Source organism: Myxocyprinus asiaticus, chromosome 17, assembly GCF_019703515.2.
Source record: "Myxocyprinus asiaticus isolate MX2 ecotype Aquarium Trade chromosome 17, UBuf_Myxa_2, whole genome shotgun sequence".
NCBI lineage: Eukaryota > Metazoa > Chordata > Actinopteri > Cypriniformes > Catostomidae > Myxocyprinus > Myxocyprinus asiaticus.
This window is the reverse complement of record NC_059360.1, coordinates 39,629,818-39,649,898: the sequence shown is the minus strand read 5'-3', so window position 1 is coordinate 39,649,898 and position 20,081 is coordinate 39,629,818. Positions and strand designations below refer to the sequence as shown.

General features: G+C 35.0%; 1 protein-coding gene across 2 annotated transcripts; it reads left to right on the top strand.

Moving 5' to 3' along the window:
* Nucleotides 1–2,526: 2,526 nt before the first annotated feature.
* LOC127455441 (ras-related GTP-binding protein D-like) lies at nt 2,527–16,561 on the top strand. 2 transcript variants are annotated; one of them, XM_051723355.1, is made up of 7 exons: nt 2,527–2,859; nt 5,675–5,970; nt 6,478–6,677; nt 6,788–6,902; nt 8,665–8,807; nt 12,843–12,991; nt 15,625–16,561. In XM_051723355.1, the coding sequence occupies exons 1-7, from the start codon at nt 2,712–2,714 to the stop codon at nt 15,774–15,776; spliced, it is 1,203 nt and encodes a 400-aa protein (XP_051579315.1). In that variant the 5' UTR covers nt 2,527–2,711; the 3' UTR covers nt 15,777–16,561. The 2 variants fall into 2 exon arrangements, with proteins under 2 accessions (XP_051579315.1, XP_051579316.1); XM_051723356.1 differs by lacking the exon at nt 15,625–16,561 and adding an exon at nt 13,763–14,548.
* Nucleotides 16,562–20,081: the final 3,520 nt, after the last annotated feature.

The window sequence follows — 20,081 nt, the reverse complement described above, 5'->3', positions numbered from 1 at the left end:
TTTGGCCTCTTTTCCCATCTTACTGTCTTAACTGTCTAAATTCTGAAGAGTGGAGCACGGAAAAGGGGCGGGACTGAATAAGGTGAATGGCTGCATCTGAAACCAGGAAAATGCTGTCTCAGGAGGCTGTATAAGGAGGTAGGAAGGGATCAAAGCACGTCCGAATCCAATGTTCGTGTCACATCCTGTCTACTGAGATACCTTCATCTGATTGATTTTTGAAGGCAGCTTAGATGTATCCTTCGCTGCCTATGAAATCCCACAATCCTGTTCACGTGGATCCACAATGGTTGAGTTGAAGAAAAAATGGAGGCCGAAGAGGCAGTTAATAGACAGTTTGTGAATAAATGTACGTTTTCCCCCACATTTTCCAACTTTTGATTCCATTTATAGCAAGAAATTAGTATTGTAGTTATGAAATATACACTTGGTTTTTGCCAAAAACTCTCTTGATTATGTTCTAGATTATTGTGGACCATTGTGGTTCAGTTTGACTGAATGAACAGACACGTTACCTTTAGTGGACACTAGATGGCGATAATCAGTTGCTGGAATCCTAGCAACAATGTGATGTTACAGTGCCTCAGTAGCCCATCCAAAACCAGTTTCTAGATATATGCAAACGCTGTCTGTTGAGTCATTGACTGATGGGGCAGCAAGGGAACAAGACAGCTACTTTTGGTTTCGGACGCAGCAATAGACTCAAGTATCCCTGGCTGCAGCTTGCAGAATGGGGCGGGGCTACATATTGGGGCGTGACTACACGTGACGCCCTGCCCATAACTTACTCTCATTGGCTCGGTCATCTTTTATTGGTGTACATGATAGGAGATGCGTTTTAAAATTGTGTAGCCCGATAATTTCTATTATAGTGCTGTGGCTCATAAGTGATATGAAATTGTGTTGTTCCTCACGGTTCATTGCAAACAGATGTATTAGGAGTCTGACTGAGCAGCCTGTTGTTGTTTCAGTCATGTTGAAAGCGGAAAGCAAAATGACTAACCCTACTATGGTGAAGATTCAACTCTTATGCGGTCGTAGTCCGTGTTGATATAATTTGGCAAGATAATTTTGATTTTAGTGCTGTGACTCGTAAGTGACTTTGTGTTGTACCTTACGTGTCATTTCAAACAAATGTAGTAGGACTGAGTCGCTTGGACTGATGAACAAACTGTGTTGATGTGTCTGCTGTGATTCAAATCTGTAAATCAAAAAGCTGTGCAATTTCACAAAGCCTTCATTATAACGCATGGTTAGAGAAGTGAATTATAAATTAAATTAATTATAAAATATGTAAATTGTTTAATATCACCATAGAGTGAAAATTGAAAAACTATATCAATGTTGTTGTAATATTATATTTATATTATTTACACTCCAATTCTCACAAAAGTTATAAAGATGTAATATAAACGTATTTTCAAATATCCTAATATTGGGGGACAGAAAACAAAAACCCATGTGGTTAATTCGTTTAATCATTCGTTCATAAGAGGCAGCATGCAACGGGTAATTCTCAAAAAAACCGAGAGCATGCTTGCACTTTATAACAGCTCATCATCATAAGTGATTATTTTGCATGATTAATAATAGATTGACCAAGTTTGCTTTATGCACGCAGTCTGCATCTGCTCGATCTATTGATTACTCTGCATTTTAGGAATTTAGTCATTTTAATTTATGCCATCAACAACAGCAAACAAGAGGCTGATGAACCGATGAAAACTGTTATGCCATTCTTGTGATAGTTGCAGTGCTTTCACTCGTATTCTATATTGATTCATAATCATTTCTTTGAAGGATTGTAAACGATTATCTCTCCTCCTCACTCCAAAAATGTGTGCTCCGTTATCTCACCCGCCTAAAAATTACTTTTTAATTGACATGTGCTCAGAAACCAATGGCAGTCAATAATTATAGCGGAAAATAAGGACCATTGCATGAGGCATACAGGATATAACTGTTAATACTGTACTGACGTACCGGTGCATGAGCACCAAATACAGAAAAACACATATACATGGTTTTCAGTTGCCATTTGTTTAAGAACATTTTCACGTCAGTTTCAGCCTTTATAAATCCTGATTTGTTCCTCACTTTTAACATAGGATGAAATCCATGGAATTTAGGATTGAATATCACATACAAGTAAGCACTATAATCAAATTGTTTGGCTCAAATATACTGTATCTCTCAAACAATGATAACACACCAGCAACGACGACCACATCTCATAATATGTGTCTTTGAAAGATGAACGAGCCAATGAGACTATGTTATGGGCGGGGCGACACGTGTAGCTCCGCCCCAAATGTAGCCCCGCCTCATTCTGCAGGCTGCAGCCAGGTCCTTCTCGTTCGGTTGGACTGAATGAACAGACGCGTTACCTTTAGTGGACACCAGATGGCGATAATCAGTTGCTGGTATCCTAGCAACGATGTGACGTTACAGTGCCTCAGTAGCCTCTTGTCCAAAACTAGTTTCTGGAAGTACGCAAACGCTGTCTATTGAGTCGCTGACTGATGGGGCAGCGAGGCAACAAGACAGCTACCTTTGGTTTCGGACGCAGCCATAGACTCGCAGTGTGCTGTGATTTCTCACGCTGGTGTGTGTGTGTTTCTCAGTATGGAGGAGAAAGGGGAGGTGAAAGTTCACCATGGCTTGGGCATATCAGGTGACAATGTGGAAAGTTTGGCTGCTCCGCAGATGAAATGTCTCAAATTAAGAGAATGACAAGCGAAGGGAAATACAATGAAGTGGACGGAGAAAACGAAGCGCTGCCGTTCGAGTATTATGACGATGATGACGATTTCGACACGTTCACGGACGGGGACGGAGACTGTGGATGTGATGAAGGAGGTTAGAGAGTTTTAATTTATTTTGCATATATTATAAACGCCTCCAAACAGGCACACGGGTAAAAACGACAAAACCCTTGCAACTATGGTATTCACTATGGTAACCACAGTATCACAGTGTTGATACCACAGTGAAACTGGACCAACTTGGTACATTAGCTACAACAGTAATTACAAGATCAATTTGAAAGCTTCTTACACTGTTTGACAACATATTATATATATCATAATGTATATGTTATGAATGTATAGTAGTAACAATAACCAGTATATTACAATGGTATTAACTATTTATGTTTTTAGTTATATTTAATTCTATTTTTAGTGTATTTAAAAAAAAGGGTGCAGACACCTTTTTGTGTCTCATTTGGTTTCTTTTGAAGACTAAAAAGATAGTTTGTGATATCACATGGATTTGTACCTCTTGGAGTGTTTTATCTGACTATTTGACCTTGGGTTAAATGTCCAAATTCACCTTTTGACAAGATTTGTCAGAAAGCAGATGCGTATTTTAAAAGCCAGCCTTTTCTTACACCTCATCCCAAAATTTCCACACTCATGTTTACAGTAGGTGCAGATCAGTTAGAGTTTTCCTTAATGTATCAAAGTTTTCCTTGACTGTGTTACATTATTTTTCCAGGGTTTTTCCAGATTTAACAAACACAAACACTTTTTGACACTCCCTTACTATCTGGTGTACAAGTTAGACAATTGTATGAATGCTTCAGGATTCCTGAGGCTGTATTTTGAGACTAGAAGTGGCCATCAGTCTCACCAAATGCAGTTCACATTCCTCAGCTTAGAGCTAGTAAGGTCACAGTCATTAAAATGAGCTGCAGCATGTGATATGAAGGCAGTGGAATGCCAGTGTAGGCTGTGCCCACAACTCTACACACATCGTCTCCACCAATCATTATGGTAATATGATTCAAACTCATGGGATTAGTAGTATGTCATCTCTCTTTTCAATTATAACTTTGCATGCTGCATGTGTAATTGCTTGACCTCATCAGATCTTATTAACGCTAATTTGTGGCCATGTTTGTGCTCTGATTGCATGCTGAAGTATGAGCAGCATGAAGTGAATTGATGCAGAAATTAAACAAATTTGAATTTGATAGAAGATTAAATGGGGTTTAAAACTTTTTCATGTCAGAAGTTCTGTGCAGTACAGTTGACCTAAAGAAAAAAAAACTTGTTTCTAGATCAAACTTTATTATTTTTTGTTTATAAATGAATTTTATGTTTGTTTAAACATCAGAGTAAGACCAATAATTAGCCATTATTTTCAATAAACATTAGAGCTAGTTGTTTTCAGCCCACACGACAGTTTTCTAATAAAATCTAGATGACAAAGACCTATCCACAGTTTCCAGACCAACCACTGATTGCACTGATTACATGATGATTCTGATTGCATAAACTGTTTACTGGTTCCGAAATGAGCAATCCAGACGAAGAACAGTAACCATTTTAAAGGAATATTCTGGGTTCAGTGCAAGTTAAGCTCAATCAACCACAGTTGTGGCATAATGTTGATTACCAAAAACTTTATTTTGATTCATCCCTCCTTTTCTTTAAAAAAAAGCAATCATTAAGGATACGTTATGGCACTTACAATGGAAGTGAATGGGGCCCATTTCTGAAGGTTTTAAAAGCAGAAATGTGAAGCCTATAATAGCCTAAAAGTGCTTATAAAAGCACAAGTTAATTTTTCTATTAAAAATGTATGTATCATTTTAACTGTAAAGTTGTTTAAATCATAATTTTTACAGTCATTTCAGTGTTTTAGGGTTTGTTGACATTACATCGTCATGGCAATGAAGTATAGAAGTATAGAGGCTTTTTTAAAGAAAAGGAGGCACAAGTTAAAATACATTTTTGTGGTAATCAATATTATACCGCAAATGCTGTCGATCGAGCATAACTTGTATCGAACATGGAATATTCCTTTAATCTGCTATAAGTTTAAACATTCTGCTTTAAAATAGTATTGTCACTGATTGCATGCTGCTAAAATAGTATTTTTCAAAAATATATTTTTAATAGCAGTACATGCCTATCCTGTTAAATAATGTAGGCCTACTTACATTTTCTGATGAGATCAGACATTACATTTGGCATGAACAGCACCAACAGATATTCCCCCATATCATTATTATACACTATAGTAGTAAGCATTATATATAATAGATTAATGTAGGACTATCATTAAATCTCTGTACCAGCCACCTTTAAAGCATTCAAGTAAGACAGCCTTAGAGACTGACAAAGATTCTCAAATTACAGTTTATATAGTTAGTAAATACAAGTTATATATTTGCACTTTTCAAGCAAAAAACAAACAAAAAACAATAGATGTACTGTTCAAAATTAAGGTGAAAGATATGGACATTTCCTGGTTGTCACACTTAATAAAACATGTTTATAGTCAATGTGGTGAAGTATAGGCTACCTGTGGTGACTGCTATGACACCTGTATACTTGAGGTAAACACCACCCCCATATTCATAATAGTGGTCTACTGATATGCTTTTTTTTATGGTTGATAATAAAATGGGGGCCACTGACTATATACTAGTATGTACTCTTTTCAAATAATATACTATAGTTAGTACAATAAGTGACTTACTTTGTTAATATATACTGTAAGTAACTAACTGTAAAATACTATTTCTTGTAACTTCAGTGGCAGTACTTTTTGACTCATTTGAGCTGTTCAGAATCCATTGTTTGGTTTATCATTAGCCAAAGGTGACCTACTGATTTATTATGCAGATTCTTAAGCAGTGTTTCTTTATTTGTTTGCTTTCCAGTACTCATGTTCAGTGATCCGTTCAACAGTGAAGTGAAACCTCGTATCCTGCTCATGGGCCTGAGGCGAAGTGGCAAGTCTTCCATTCAGAAAGTTGTATTCCACAAGATGTCGCCCAGTGAGACTCTCTTTCTGGAGAGCACAAATAAGATTTGTCGAGAGGATGTGTCCAACAGTTCCTTTGTCAGCTTTCAAATCTGGGACTTTCCTGGTCAGATAGATTTCTTCGACCCCACATTCGACTATGAGATGATATTTCGTGGAACAGGGGCTCTGATCTTTGTCATAGACTCACAGGTAAAATATTAGTATCTACCTGTCTGTCTGTCTGTCTGTCCATCTGTACTATATAGTACTTCATCCATCCATTCGTTCATCATAATTCCATTTTCTAGTCCCTTTATTTTTCATTATCTATCTTTCTATCTATCTATCTATCTATCTATCTATCTATCTATCTATCTATCTATCTATCTATCTGTCTGTCTGTCTGTCTGTCTCACTGTATGTCTGTCTCACTGTATGTCTGTCTGTCTGTACAATATAGTACTTTACACATCCATCCATTCATTCATCATAATTCCGTTTTCCAGTCCCTTTGTTTTTCATTATCTATCTATCTATCTATCTATCTATCTATCTATCTATCTATCTATCTATCTATCTGTCTGTCTCACTGTATGTCTGTCTGTGTGTACAATATAGTACTTTACACATCCATCCATCCATTTATCATAATTCTGTTTTCCAGTCCCTTTGTTTTTCATCTTTTTTAATCACATTATGAATGTCTTAACTGTGTAGGATGATTATGTGGAGGCATTGAGTAGACTTCACCTCACTGTTACAAGGGCCTACAAGGTCAATCCAGACATCAACTTTGAGGTGTTCATCCACAAGGTGGATGGACTGTCAGATGACCACAAGATTGAGAAACAGAGGGACATCCACAAACGAGCCAATGATGATCTAGCCGATGCTGGTTTAGAAAGGATACACTTAAGGTTTGTTTCATTTACTGTATACTCATAGTATGGGGTAATAATCATAAAATAATATCATTACTCTGATTTTTTTTTGGTTGGATTTGTGATGTGAGACTAATTCATTTCAGCTTCTACCTGACAAGCATCTATGATCATTCTATTTTTGAGGCCTTCAGTAAAGTTGTGCAGAAACTCATCCCTCAGCTTCCAACCCTTGAGAATCTGCTCAACATTTTCATATCTGTGAGTAGTTGAACATATCTTGGGTTCCAAAGGTATGTGGCAGTGGGTCTTGCTTTCTGTCTGTCTCTAAAAGAGAACAGAGTAGATAACCACAATGAATCTCAACTCAGTCCGGCTCCTTAGTGTTGGATTAATTACGTTATTCCTTATGAATTGTTATATTTTCTTTCCTTTGAACCTCATGAAGTTGCTTGACAAGCACAGTTTACTTTTGTATTGATAAAGGAATTTTGGGCAGGACATATCAAACATTTTAAATAGGGTTTTAGTTGTTTTTATTATTATAAAAACATTTGTTTATTACATTGTTATTATAATTACCTATTATTATACTTTAACCTAGATTTCACCATGATAATAGCCATGGAAGCTGGCATGGCATTAAAAACAAAAAAAAACATAGCGTAGATTTGCTGCTTGCTCGCCAGGTGCTGGGGGTTTTGGGGGAGGGGTAATCTCATTCTAGAGAGCATTTGATTGGACAAAAATCTGTGTAGTGCAAGATGAGTCATCAATATTTTTTCTGTTTTCCCGGAAGAGAAAGGCCATACATTTTAAAAACGCTTATCTGCTATATGTTAATTTTGTGGTTAATGTTAATTTCAAAGCTAACCAACATGGACTAAAAGCCACATAACTCCAATTTTGATTTTATCAGCTTAAGGCATACATTTGTTTTGTTTGCACAGGCTGAGGTAGAGAGATTTTTCCAATGTTGTCATGGGTTGCAAAAACTGATACATGGAAGGTTTATTAAAAACTAGTGTCATTTAAAGACACTGAACATTTAAAAAGTGGTACTGTAACGATCTGCAAAGAGCTTTCACTATCATGCAAGGTCATTTACAAAGAAATATTGTATTTTTGCTATTCATTTTCAAGTGTGTGTACAGCCAGAAAGCATAATTTCCCATCCATTCAGCATGTTAATTTGGCAGTGTTCAGCCATTAGCACAGGTACATTAGCACTGTCCTGTGACGTCCTCTTGCAAATATGACAATCACAAAACACAGCATTATTTATTGTGTTCTTTTTCCAACATAATATAATTTCATAGTGCTCTTGTTTTATTAGAATGTTAATCAGGACAGCAATTTCATTTAGCAAATATTAAATGCTTGAGCAGTTTTTACAATAGCCAGCTGGTGGCAGCAGAGGGTAAACTGATAAGGTAATATGGCTTGCTCTAATAAGAGTACGAAATAGCAGAAACATTTATAGATTTTAAATAATGAAGACTGAAATCACTTAATCGTTTGCCACTCAAAGCATTGTGAAATATTTGCATTTTTTATAAATTGTCTGTTTGTGATAGACTGATTCATGTTCCTCTCTCTTTCTCTTCCTATGTTTATATATTTGTATATATGTTATATATATGTTTATATATTTTTTTTTAAAAATGTGAACAAATAAAAGTTTTTACATTTATTTAAAAGGCATATAAATGCATATGTATACATGTATATATTTTAATGTTTTTTATTTAAAAATAATTTTAACCTATTTCAATAGTTTTTTTTATTTTTATTTTTTATTTTATTTAAATATAAATATAGTTAAATAAATATCATAATTAACAGCCTTTTTATAGAATTAGATTGTTGCATTTTCCAACAAGAGTATTTGCTATGCAGTTGATTACTTGGTTGCATAATTCATTTCCACTTCAAAGTGTTAGATATGATGTTCTGTTCTTCTGTATTTCTTCTTAAGAATAACAGCTGACCCCTAACCCCATCCTGTGCACTTTAATTGCAGAATTCAGGGATTGAAAAGGCTTTTCTCTTTGATGTGGTCAGCAAGATTTACATAGCGACAGACAGCAGCCCGGTGGACATGCAGACCTATGAGTTGTGCTGTGACATGATAGATGTAGTTATTGACATCTCATGCATCTATGGGTGAGTGGCACTCAGATTTCCCGCTAGCACAATCTGCTATAGCAGTGGTTCTCAACTGATTTTGCTTCAGGGACCCATTTTGATTTGGGCAGCAAGTGGCAACCCAACACAGTACCAAAATTGTTCATCATACAAAAATCAACCCTAAATGTCTTTAAAGGAATAGTTCTGTCATTATTTACTCACCCAAACTCATTAATGTCACTCCAAACCTGTATGAATTTCTTTCCTCTGTGAAACACCAAAGGTGAATTTGTAAAAAGACTTTACAGGGTTTCTTTGCTATATAATGCAAGTCAATTGTGACTCTGATCAGTCCAGCTTCAAAAAAGACAAAGAACACCATAAAACTGCTGTAAAAATAATTGATATGACTAATGCACTGTATTCCAAGTCTTCTGAAGGCAGTGGTCACTTTGTGTGATGAACAGAATGCAATTAAGGTTGGTATTTACTCTCAAATGAAATCATTGATAAAGCACTGAAATCAAATATGTCAACTACATTGATAACATCAAAGTCAAATGGGTTTGGAGCAACACTAAAATGTGTGAATAATAACATAATTTTCATTTTTGCGTGAACTATTCCTTTAAGAACAAAAATTTTGATTTATTAATGTTACAATGAACTGCATAGACCCAAAAAATATGCTAAATTGTTACCATGAAATGGGTTGAATTGAAAAATGGACAATTTTGTCAGTCTCTTTCTAAATGTATAAATCACAATAATTCACTCCACAAAGCAATATATGGTTGACACAAACCATGTTTATCTGTACTGCGAGTGAACCTGTGTTTAATGTAGTCTGGGTCATTTCAGAATTTTGAATGTTTTTGCTCGCTAACAAAAATTAATCTAAAGGAAGATCAACCGTTGCATGTTGCCGAGCAACACACAGACTGACAGTATGTCTGGAACACCATGAACACAGACAAGTGCAGTTATACAAACAGTGAAGCATTCTAAATATCAGCACACTTGGAATACCACTTTTCCAATCAGATTAGAGGACTGGAACTAACTGCTGTATAATTAAAAATAGACAAAGTCCAGCATTCCACATGCAGTAACAATGTTTCCCTGCAGCCTTTGCTGGCTGTGTTTTAATCTTTTATGGATTAGCAGCATATACTGTAACTGGGGGATATGTAAACACTAGGTGTAGACATTGGAAGGGCAGAGAGTGGTACCTCCAGCGCCATTGACCCAGTTGGTCCTATGATTCGGCAGAACACTGGGGTCTGGGTAGGTACAGGAATGCAGGCCTGACCCGGGGCCATCCATCTGTCTGTTCGCAGTGGCCTGCAAGAGCAGATGAGCCACCTCAGCACTATGAGATGAATAGGGCAGCAGGCAGGACTGTTAACCCTGTGAAATGTAGCCTTAGTCAGTAACTGAAAGCCATGAAATTTAAGCCCAAAGGTAGTCATGTTCAGTTTGATCTATTTTGACATGGCTGCTTGCTCATGTTCTGTCATGGATTGTGGACTAATTTGTAGTTTTGTAGTGTATAGTTAAAGAAAAAAATCTTGTTTTCCAATAAAGATATCTAAACATCCTTAAAACAAGATAGATTTACTTGACAGGGAAAAGCATAGAATTTGAAATGAATATTCTGAGTTTAATACAAATTAAGCTTAATCGACTGCATTTGTGGAATAATGTTGATTACCTTAAAAATTTATTTCAGTAAATGGTAAAAGTAAATGGGGCTAATCCGTAAACATTAAAATACTCAAAAGTATAGCCACAAGACGTAAACAATATGAGTGTTAACATGATTTTTAGTGTGAGAAAATGGCTTGCTAAACTTTTCTTTGTAAAATTATATCCAATTACAAAAAAAAAAAAAGAATTTGCCATGACAGTGTAACACTGTAAACCCTAAAACAACCATAAAACTGACATAAAAAAAATAAAATAAAATAACAACTCAAATAAAACTCAAGTTTTAACAAAAGAGTTTAATGTAAGTGCTTTTATAAAATGATAAGCTTCACATTTCTGCCTTTAAACCCTCAACAAAATTAGCCCTATTAACTTATATTGTAAGTGCCTCACTTTTTTATTTTTTAAGAAAAGTAGGCAACATAAATTCTTTTTGTGGTAATCAACATTGTGCCACAAATGTTGATTGATCTTAACTTGTATTGAACCCAGAATATTCCTTTAAGACTTGTTTCAGAACTGAAAACTTCCTCCTTAATAGAAAAAGAGCATTTATTTAAATCAAGCTGCAAAAACGTCTCGTTTGGAATTCGTGGAACTCACCTATTTTTCCGTCATTGCACCCTTGGCCCCGCCCACTGGTGCTTTGTCAGTCACACAGTTGAAGAGGAGAGAGGAGGCCTGTCATGGGAGATTCATCCAAAATGGACTTACACAGGACACCTAAATGTGCCTGTTGGGATTTCAATATTTTTCGACAAAAATATGCACAGACAGACATCTTTGACTGCTTGATACATATCTCGGGCTGCTTTTAAAAGATGCGGTGTCAAGTTACAACTCTGGAGAAGCTCTCTGTCATTCAGTTGCTGCCTATTTTTAGTTGTTGGTGTATGAAAACGTGATGAATGATACTGGAAACTGGATGTGGATGTGTTCAGTGGCTCATATCATACCAGTCATAATAAGATTCAAGCTTGGCAAAGGAACTGTTATTGAAGGATGGGGCAGTTAAAAACACTTGGACACGATCGCAAAAACTGAGTAAGCGGGACATCTATTCACTGTTGGCGTGACGCCGCAACGGACGCTTCCATGGTAGACAGCATCATTGATTATAATGGGTTCTATTGCTTTTTACGTGACTCTCACGTCCGGTGTCGACAGGGTGTCAGTGTTAACAGCTGTGCTTGAGATGAACAGTTTAATATATTCGGATGCAATGTGTTGGATGTGCTTTATGTGTAAACCCTGACATTTAGTTTTATAATGTTGTTGAGCTGGTTCATTTTCTTCCGATTGAGTTTCAAAAATGCCTCTATTCAAGGGGCTGCACAATGTTAGCCAATCATAACAGTGAACTTTTACATTGAAGTTTAAAGGAGACGCTTAGTCCAAAACCAAGCATTTTAGACTGAGGGCCAGTGACGGTGCAAAATGATCATATATTACTAAATTATGACTTGTTTTAATGCAAAACAACTTTACTAACATTATGAGTGGACCTCAGGGAAGATAATAAACTATACTGTTTTTACTAGACAACAACACAAAAAAACAGATCAACAAAATTTTAATTGCAGTGTGGCCCTTATTTTAAAGACATTTGGCAAACTGATTTGCAATTAATTTTAGCAAGCCTTGACTTGTTTTTCACTTATTTAGTTTTGTACTAATTGAAGTTAATGAGTCACTGATTTGGCTTCCTGTTCATCATGTTCACATCAATGTTCTAAATATCAGGGTGCTTTAAATTAGACACTTTATTGTGTGAGCTCAATTTGTTCATCATCTCTCTCGTAACATAATAGCATAAATATATTTGGCTATAAAAGCTGGGGATTATGACAGGGCATCTGTTCATTTTGATAATTATGATATGAATCAACATCTGTTCTGTGCTGCTAAATTTAAAGATTATTTTTTTAGCTATATACTGTCTGTTCTTAAGCTGAATTGGGGAAGTGGCATCCTGATGGAACAGTAATGCGCACTACTCAGTGTCCTGAGAGGACGCCTTCAGGGATGTGTTTAAATCATGCATTTATGATACAAATTGAAAGACAAGTGCGAAAACAGCATGTCAAGCCTCTTGAACAAGCGAAACAGAATTTCGTTATTACAATTTCAAGGCGCATTCAAAATGAAAGCTGTTAAAGGGATAGTTCATCCAAAAATTGGAACAGAAAATTAGATTTTAGGCAGAATGACATCTCAGTCACCTTTCACTTTAATTGCGTGGAAAACAGACGATAATCAATGGTGACTGAGGCAATTTTGGGTGAACGATCCCTTTAACGTCAGTTTTTCAAGTTTTATTATTGTGATACAGTATGAATGTATTATTGTGTTTTTTAAAAGGTTGACTGGAGATGAGGCTGGAACTCCCTATGATGAAGAATCCATGGCCATAATCCACCTGAACAACACCACAGTGATGTATCTAAAGGAGGTCACCAAATTCCTTGCCCTGGTGTGCTTCCTTAGGGTAGAGAGTTTTGAGAGGAAAGGTGAGGTCACTTTCTGGACAACCAACAAACACGTTTAGTCTAATGTTATTGGATGAACCTTTCTCATTCATATCAGGACTTTTTAAAGTTCGAAGAGGTCCAGTCTCTAAATGTTCTTCCCAGCAAAAAGCTATGAAATTAAATATGCATATATAGGGTATTCACTGATTATAAGGAATATTCATTACAGTAGTAATTTCAGCCTTGCAACCCCATTTCAGTCAATGAAATGCAGTGGTCTCAAAAATTTTTTTTTAATATTATTTTACTTCAAATGGTTGTCGGGTCAAAACTTGCTCAACCAACATTTTTTTTTGTAATAAACCAATTGAAATTGCAATTTTATGTCAAAATATGTAGATCCAATGTTATCTCATGAGTACGGTTTTAGTACACGTATTTACTTACATTTGCTTAGACACTGAAATGTAAAATGTGTAAAACATAATAATTTTATGAACAAACAACTTTAGAAACGACAAATGTGTCAAATACTTATTGAATCTATGAATATTGAATTCAAGGAATTAATCAGTGGATTTTATTGTATTTATAATCAGATTCATGAAATATTCAATCCTGTCACTTTTATTTGACACTGTTGACACATTTACCTAATCTGACTTTATAATAGTTTAATTCTGTTCTGTGGGATTTCTGTTGCCATATTCAACTTGTTTTGAAGTATCCCATCACTTTAACCATGCATGATAAAATGAATTAAAATTCTGGAACCATGTAGCCATTGTTTAATTTGTATTTTGTTTGCAGTGGGACACAAAAGGAGTTTTCTGAATATGCTCTGGCATAAAAAAATGCCCAGTATACACCACAAAACCACCATAACATGATCACAAAAGTAATCCATTTTATTTGTGTTATAATCCAAGTCTCCAGAAGCCATATTATAGCTCTGTGTGAGCAACAAAACCAAATTTAAGCAGCTCAAATATATATATATATACACTACCAGTCAAAAGTTTTGAAACACTTGACTGAGATGTTTCACATGATCTTAAAAATCTTTTGATCTGAAGGCGTATGCTTAATTTTTGAATTTAGTATTGTTGACAAAAATATAATTATGCCACCATATTAATTTATTTCATTATAAAACTAAAATTTAATAAAACAAAATAAAAAAAAGTTTTTGAAATTGATGACTTGGACCAAATAATAAAGAAAAGCAGCCAATAACTGAAGCATATAGATGGGAACTCCTTCAATACTGTTTAAAAAGGATCCCAGGGTGATACCTCAAGAAGTTGGTTGAGAAAATGTCAAGAGTACATGTCTGCAAATTCTAGGCAAAGGGTGACTACTTTGAAGATGCTAAAATATAACACAGTTTTGATTTATTTTGGATTTTGTTTAGTCACAACATAATTCCCATAGTTCCATTTATGTTATTCCTTAGTTTTGATGACTTTACTATTATTCTAAATGTGAAAAAAAAAATTATAATAAAGAATGAGTAAGTGTTTCAAAACTTTTGACCAGTAGTGTGTGTGTGTGTGTGTGTGTGTGTGTGTATATATATATATATATATATATATATATATATATATATATATATATATAAAGGATTCGTAAATGTTTTTACATTTCTAAAGTACAAACCTAAAAACATTTACGAATTAGTTACTTGCAATATGTCCATATTATTGTCCATATAATTTTCAGTTTCTATAAAAACATGCAGAAATGTATTTGTAAAGGTTACATATGAATAATTATTAGATCAGGCTGGTATATCAGAAACAGATACATTAGGTTGCATTTTAACTGGAACAAAGAGTGGATCGCAGATTTTTAGGGGTGCTAAGATGACAGACACTGACAGACGCCCCCATAAATAGTCTAGACTCGCCTATGATTCATAAAGACCTTTGTTGGCTTTGTCTATAACCTGTTTGTAGCATTTACAGCTTGAGTACATTGACACAAATTGTTCAAAAAAAGAACCTGCTTGTATGAGCCGCACTGACATTAGAAAATGAGATAATTAGTGAAATCTATGGGAGGCTAATGAAGATTAAAATATTCTTGCTAGGAATCAGCAAGGAGACTGTAGGGGGCTACATATGTCAGTTAAAAGGGAAAAGAAGACAACAATTAGCTTCTTGCATTAAATTAACTTACATTTTTAATGCAACTAGCAGTAATCATGGTATTATAATGGGTTTAATTACAGTATTTTAAACAACCAATGTCTCAACTTCAAGTTTTTAATTGAACTGATAACTCTGAGAACTTTAACTCAGTTGTCAGAAGATAAGTTGCTATGGAAGCTTCTACTTACCGGTCTGTTAGCAGTTTAAACTCTAATACATCATTATTTCTGTGCTAATACAGGGCCACTTATAGCATGACAACCGCCAAGCGGTATATTTTACATCATTTGTTTTTGTGTGTGTGTGTGTTGGTGTTAGTAAATGTTTTATGTTGACTTTTTTTTCCCTCTGGATCAAAGATGTGGTTAGAACGTTTGGAAGAAGCAAACCTTGTCATGTGTCACCCTGCTCGTCAGCAAGAACTTAATTCAAAGTGCATTTATGTAGTGGTCCAATTTAGGTATGGGCCAAGCTGCATTTCCTACTACCTGCTGATTACACTTGTCTTTGCTTCTGCAGGACTTATCGACTACAATTTTCACTGTTTCAAGAAAGCCATAGAGGAGGTGTTTGATGTGCGTTTGAAAGTGCAGAGAAATCGGAAGCTTCTAAACCGGAGGAGTTGGAGTAGGCATACCTTGCCAAACGGAACTCCGTTGCATCCTCATTAAAGACAATCAGACAGCCGTCTAGCCTGTTATAATGACTCAAGAGTGAAGGATTCACACAGATTTTGCTTGCGCCCTTATTCAGGGCCACTTAATGCTCTTTAACAATCTGAAATGTCAATGCAAACTGCATTGGTGCTCAAACAAACACTTGCGACTTTTACTCACATAGAGAAAAATAAACAAACCATCGAGGTTATAGCGATTTTTCCTAAGTTTAACCACTAACCCAAACCTAAACTTAACCATGATTTTGATAGGAAATTTTGAGATGCTACTCTGCTCACTACAATTATACAGAGCAGTTATCCGAGTTACCGTAGCCTTTCTGTCAGCTCGAACCAGTCTGGCCATTCTCTGTTCTCTGTCTCATTAACAAGGCGTTTCCATCCGCATAACTGCCACTCACTGGATGTTTTTTGTTTTTGTGACCATTCTGAGTAAACTCCTGAGACTGTTTTGCGTGATCATCCCAGGAGATCAGCAGTTACAGAAATACTCAAACCAGCCCATCTGGCACCAACAATCATGCCATGGTCGAAAACACTGAGATCAAATTTTTTTCCCGATTCTGATGGTTGATGTGAACATTAACTGAAGCTCCTGACTCGTATCTGCTTGATTTTATGCCTTGCACTGCTGCCACACGATTGGCTGATTAGATAATTGCATGAATAAGAAGGTGTACAGGTCTTCCTAATAAAGTTCTCAGTGAGTGTAAATATGCAATGACTAACTAAATTTGTTCGAGGACGTTTCCTTTCTTAAAATAAAGTGTTGGAAAATTTGATGGCTTAATCTGAAATTCTATTTGGTGGATGATTCGCCTTCGTACCTTATTCATACAAGCCAAGTTGTATGATATCTTAAAATTTTGACATCTTGTACAAATTGTTATGAGTTGTCATGAGACTATGTTGAATTGTTACGCACATACAGTTTGCATATTGTCTACATTATTAGCATAAAATGTATACTAATTTGCAGGATATTTATTTATTTATTTTGTTAAAAAATAAAAGTGGTTTTGTTTAAATGCAGTCTCTAAACTATGGACAAAGAATATATTTCTCTTTCTTTTACTTGCTAAATGAGTATGTAACATTTTAAAGATTTTATGGATTTACATCAAAATTATTCTCTTTCTCTCATTTGAATAAATTCTGCAAGTTCCATTATTCCTTCTTAAAGCTAGCACCCTTTCCCCTTTACTACAAAAGTAGCTTTTGCTCCCAAGAAACAATCAACTTCTTTGCCATCACAGGAAGTGCATGGGCACTCCTCCGCCCCTAGCACCTAATATCATGTAACTTATTTCAGTGGCTGGTGTGTTGTCAGGGTTTTAATGCCTGTGCTGTGGGATTAAGTGGAAAGTGTCTCGCTGCGGGGTTAGAGCACCAGTGCTAATCCCAGGGGATACCTTTGCTTCGCAATGAGGGCTGCTGGGTAAATCTCATGAGGTCAGAGCTGCTTACGCAAGAGCTGCTCCTCTCTGGATGGACACTAAATCATCTGTAGTGAAACTACAATGTGTTATGTAAGACAATTTCATGTTTAGTATTATAATCTCTATCAGAGGACCAAGTGCTATTTACTCAGCAAGAGCAGGGACCCATCTGTGAGCAAGGGCTTTTCCCCACTCTCCTATGTTGCTATTGGTAAAGGGTTAGTTTGTCCAAAAATTTTAATTCTGTCATAATTTACTCACTCTCATGTTATTCCAAATCCATATGACTTCCGTGGAAGCCAAATGAAGATTTTAGGCGAAATGTTACTCTCAGTCACCATTCACTTTCATTGCATGGAAAAAAATATGCTAGGAAAATAAATGGTGACTGATAGCCTAACATCTCCTTTTGTGTTCCACTGAAGAAGGTAAGTCACATGGGTTTAAAACAACATGAGGGTGAGTAAAATAAGACAGTATTTACATTTTTGAACGAACTATCCCTTTAAAGCAATAGTTAAGCTTAAGCTCTCTCTCACTATCATTAATGTATCCCAGTTTGAATATATTCGAATCCAGAAAAGACTATCTCAACTGAATAGCAGAATTTTGAAAGTCTTTGCTGTTGCTATGTGAAATCGAGTGAAATTTAAATCTATCGCCAGTATTTTCGGTCACAACTAGTAGCAGCAAGTTAAAATACCAATCAGTGACTCAAAGGGTTGATTGAGGCTGTCATAGAGGATTAGATTGCTTCAAGATTTAAGCTGTCTCTACACATTAAGAAAAGGCTTTATGGGCTCTTCTTAAGGTCTTCATTGATTGGGTGAAAAGAGAGCAGTCTTCATGTAATAGCCTCTGTCAGACATGATGTACATGTCAAGTACATGTCAAATTATCCAGATACTTCAGATGATGTTATTCCTAATACACATGGGTGGTTTATGCATAACATGTCCATGGAATTGTTTTTTATCCATCACAATTTTAAGTAAAAATGTAAGGGATAGTGTATAGTTTATGTGCTGTGGCTAGTCTCCATTAAGTGACCAATTAATTTTGTCTACACCAAAATTGCAAATGCAGTGACAAATTAATTATTAAAACGGAAACTATTCAATGTATTCTCTATTAATCTGAATGCATATATAGTTTTAGATGGAGTACAGCAGGTCGCACCGCAGGATGTCTACTACCCACATGCCTTAATAGAAGAGTTTCTGGAGGGGCAGTTTTCAGAGATTTTTTTAATCCTCTTAATTGTATTTGTGTATTGAAATGTATGGAAAGAACATGAACTTTATCTTGAAAGTAAAGAGAATCATTGATAACCCATTATAACTGCTTTCATTAAAAAAAGCATTATAAAAATACATAATGCCTAACATATCAGTAGTTCATGTACATTAATTAAAACGTTTAATTACAAGTCTAACCCTCAAATGATCTTATATATTTAACCTACATAATGTAATAATGTTTGTTATTAATTTTTTATAAAGTGTTCCCCAATCAGTTTGAACAATATAATTTACAATTATTAACAGTGGATGACTTCAAATCAAAGTCAGCAAGAGCATTTAAGGCTCAAGAGATAATATAAATCCAGAGGAACTCTCTTCAACATCTCTTAAAAGTAATATTTTTCATTGCATAACTATTGGCCCTGATCAACAGCCATAGATTCTGTGATGAATGAGAACAGCCCAGCATGTGTTGCTTTGACCTCACTATTTTCCCGACGGAATGAAAAGTTGGAGGAAAAACATTGGATCTGACTTGTGAGTTTACCTCCTGCTGACACATGAATATGCAGCCTGAATATAGTTATTAACAATTCAGAAGGACCTCATTAAAGATAACTTATAATTTAGACTCTCAGCATCCAGCAAATCTAAGAACCATTTCAATTTTACAGGAACTGAAGCAAACATTCAATGTAAGCGTACATTACCATTTTAACAATTTTGTCATATTTTTCTGACCCATTTTCAAACTTTATGCCACAGTTTGTTTGCAAGCCCTCATATGGAAATGATGGTAGGACAACCATGTTAAATGCAGATAAAATAAATGAATAAATTAATTTTGAATGAAAAGAAGAGAGAGGGAAAAAAGTGTGTTGCACTTTTTTATTTACATTGTAATTTGTTTTGTAATTTTACTGCACAAAAAGCCTGTTAACTGGTAAGTCTTACCATATACAATACAAAGTTATACTATTATATTAAAAAGACAATCCATGTGATTTTACTATAAAATAGTGTAAAAAAAAAATGTATGAATTTAAGTTTGTAAGATGTATGAATTACCTCAGTTTATTGTAAAAACTTACATTTTATTTAATGAAACAAAACATGTATTTTACTGTAAAATGTTGTTAAAATGATCAAAGCATTTAAAATTATGCTGATTTTTGTAGTTACAATAGGCTGGTATAATGACCCTTTATGATATGCAATACACATTATGCACAAATGGTTGAATATTTTTCCCACTTGTTTTTCTGACATAAAATAGCTCTAATAATAATAATGATAACATTTTTAAAAAACATAAATATATATATATATATATATAAAAATAAAAATAAAAACTTGAAAAAGCAAAAACAAAGGAATGGGGCAACTGTATACCATAATGGAAAATGGACCAAAAATAAGAGTTATAATAATAATTATATACAATTAAAATATGTCAAATATACTATTGCCAAAATGCCATCCCGTAATGCCTGAAAACTGTATTTTTTATAGTAAAGTTCTGCCAATCACAGTTGTCAGGTTTTTACTGTAAATTTATTTATTTATTTTTATATTCCCTTGTATTTAGTCTAGTAATGGCAATACAAACACAGGCTT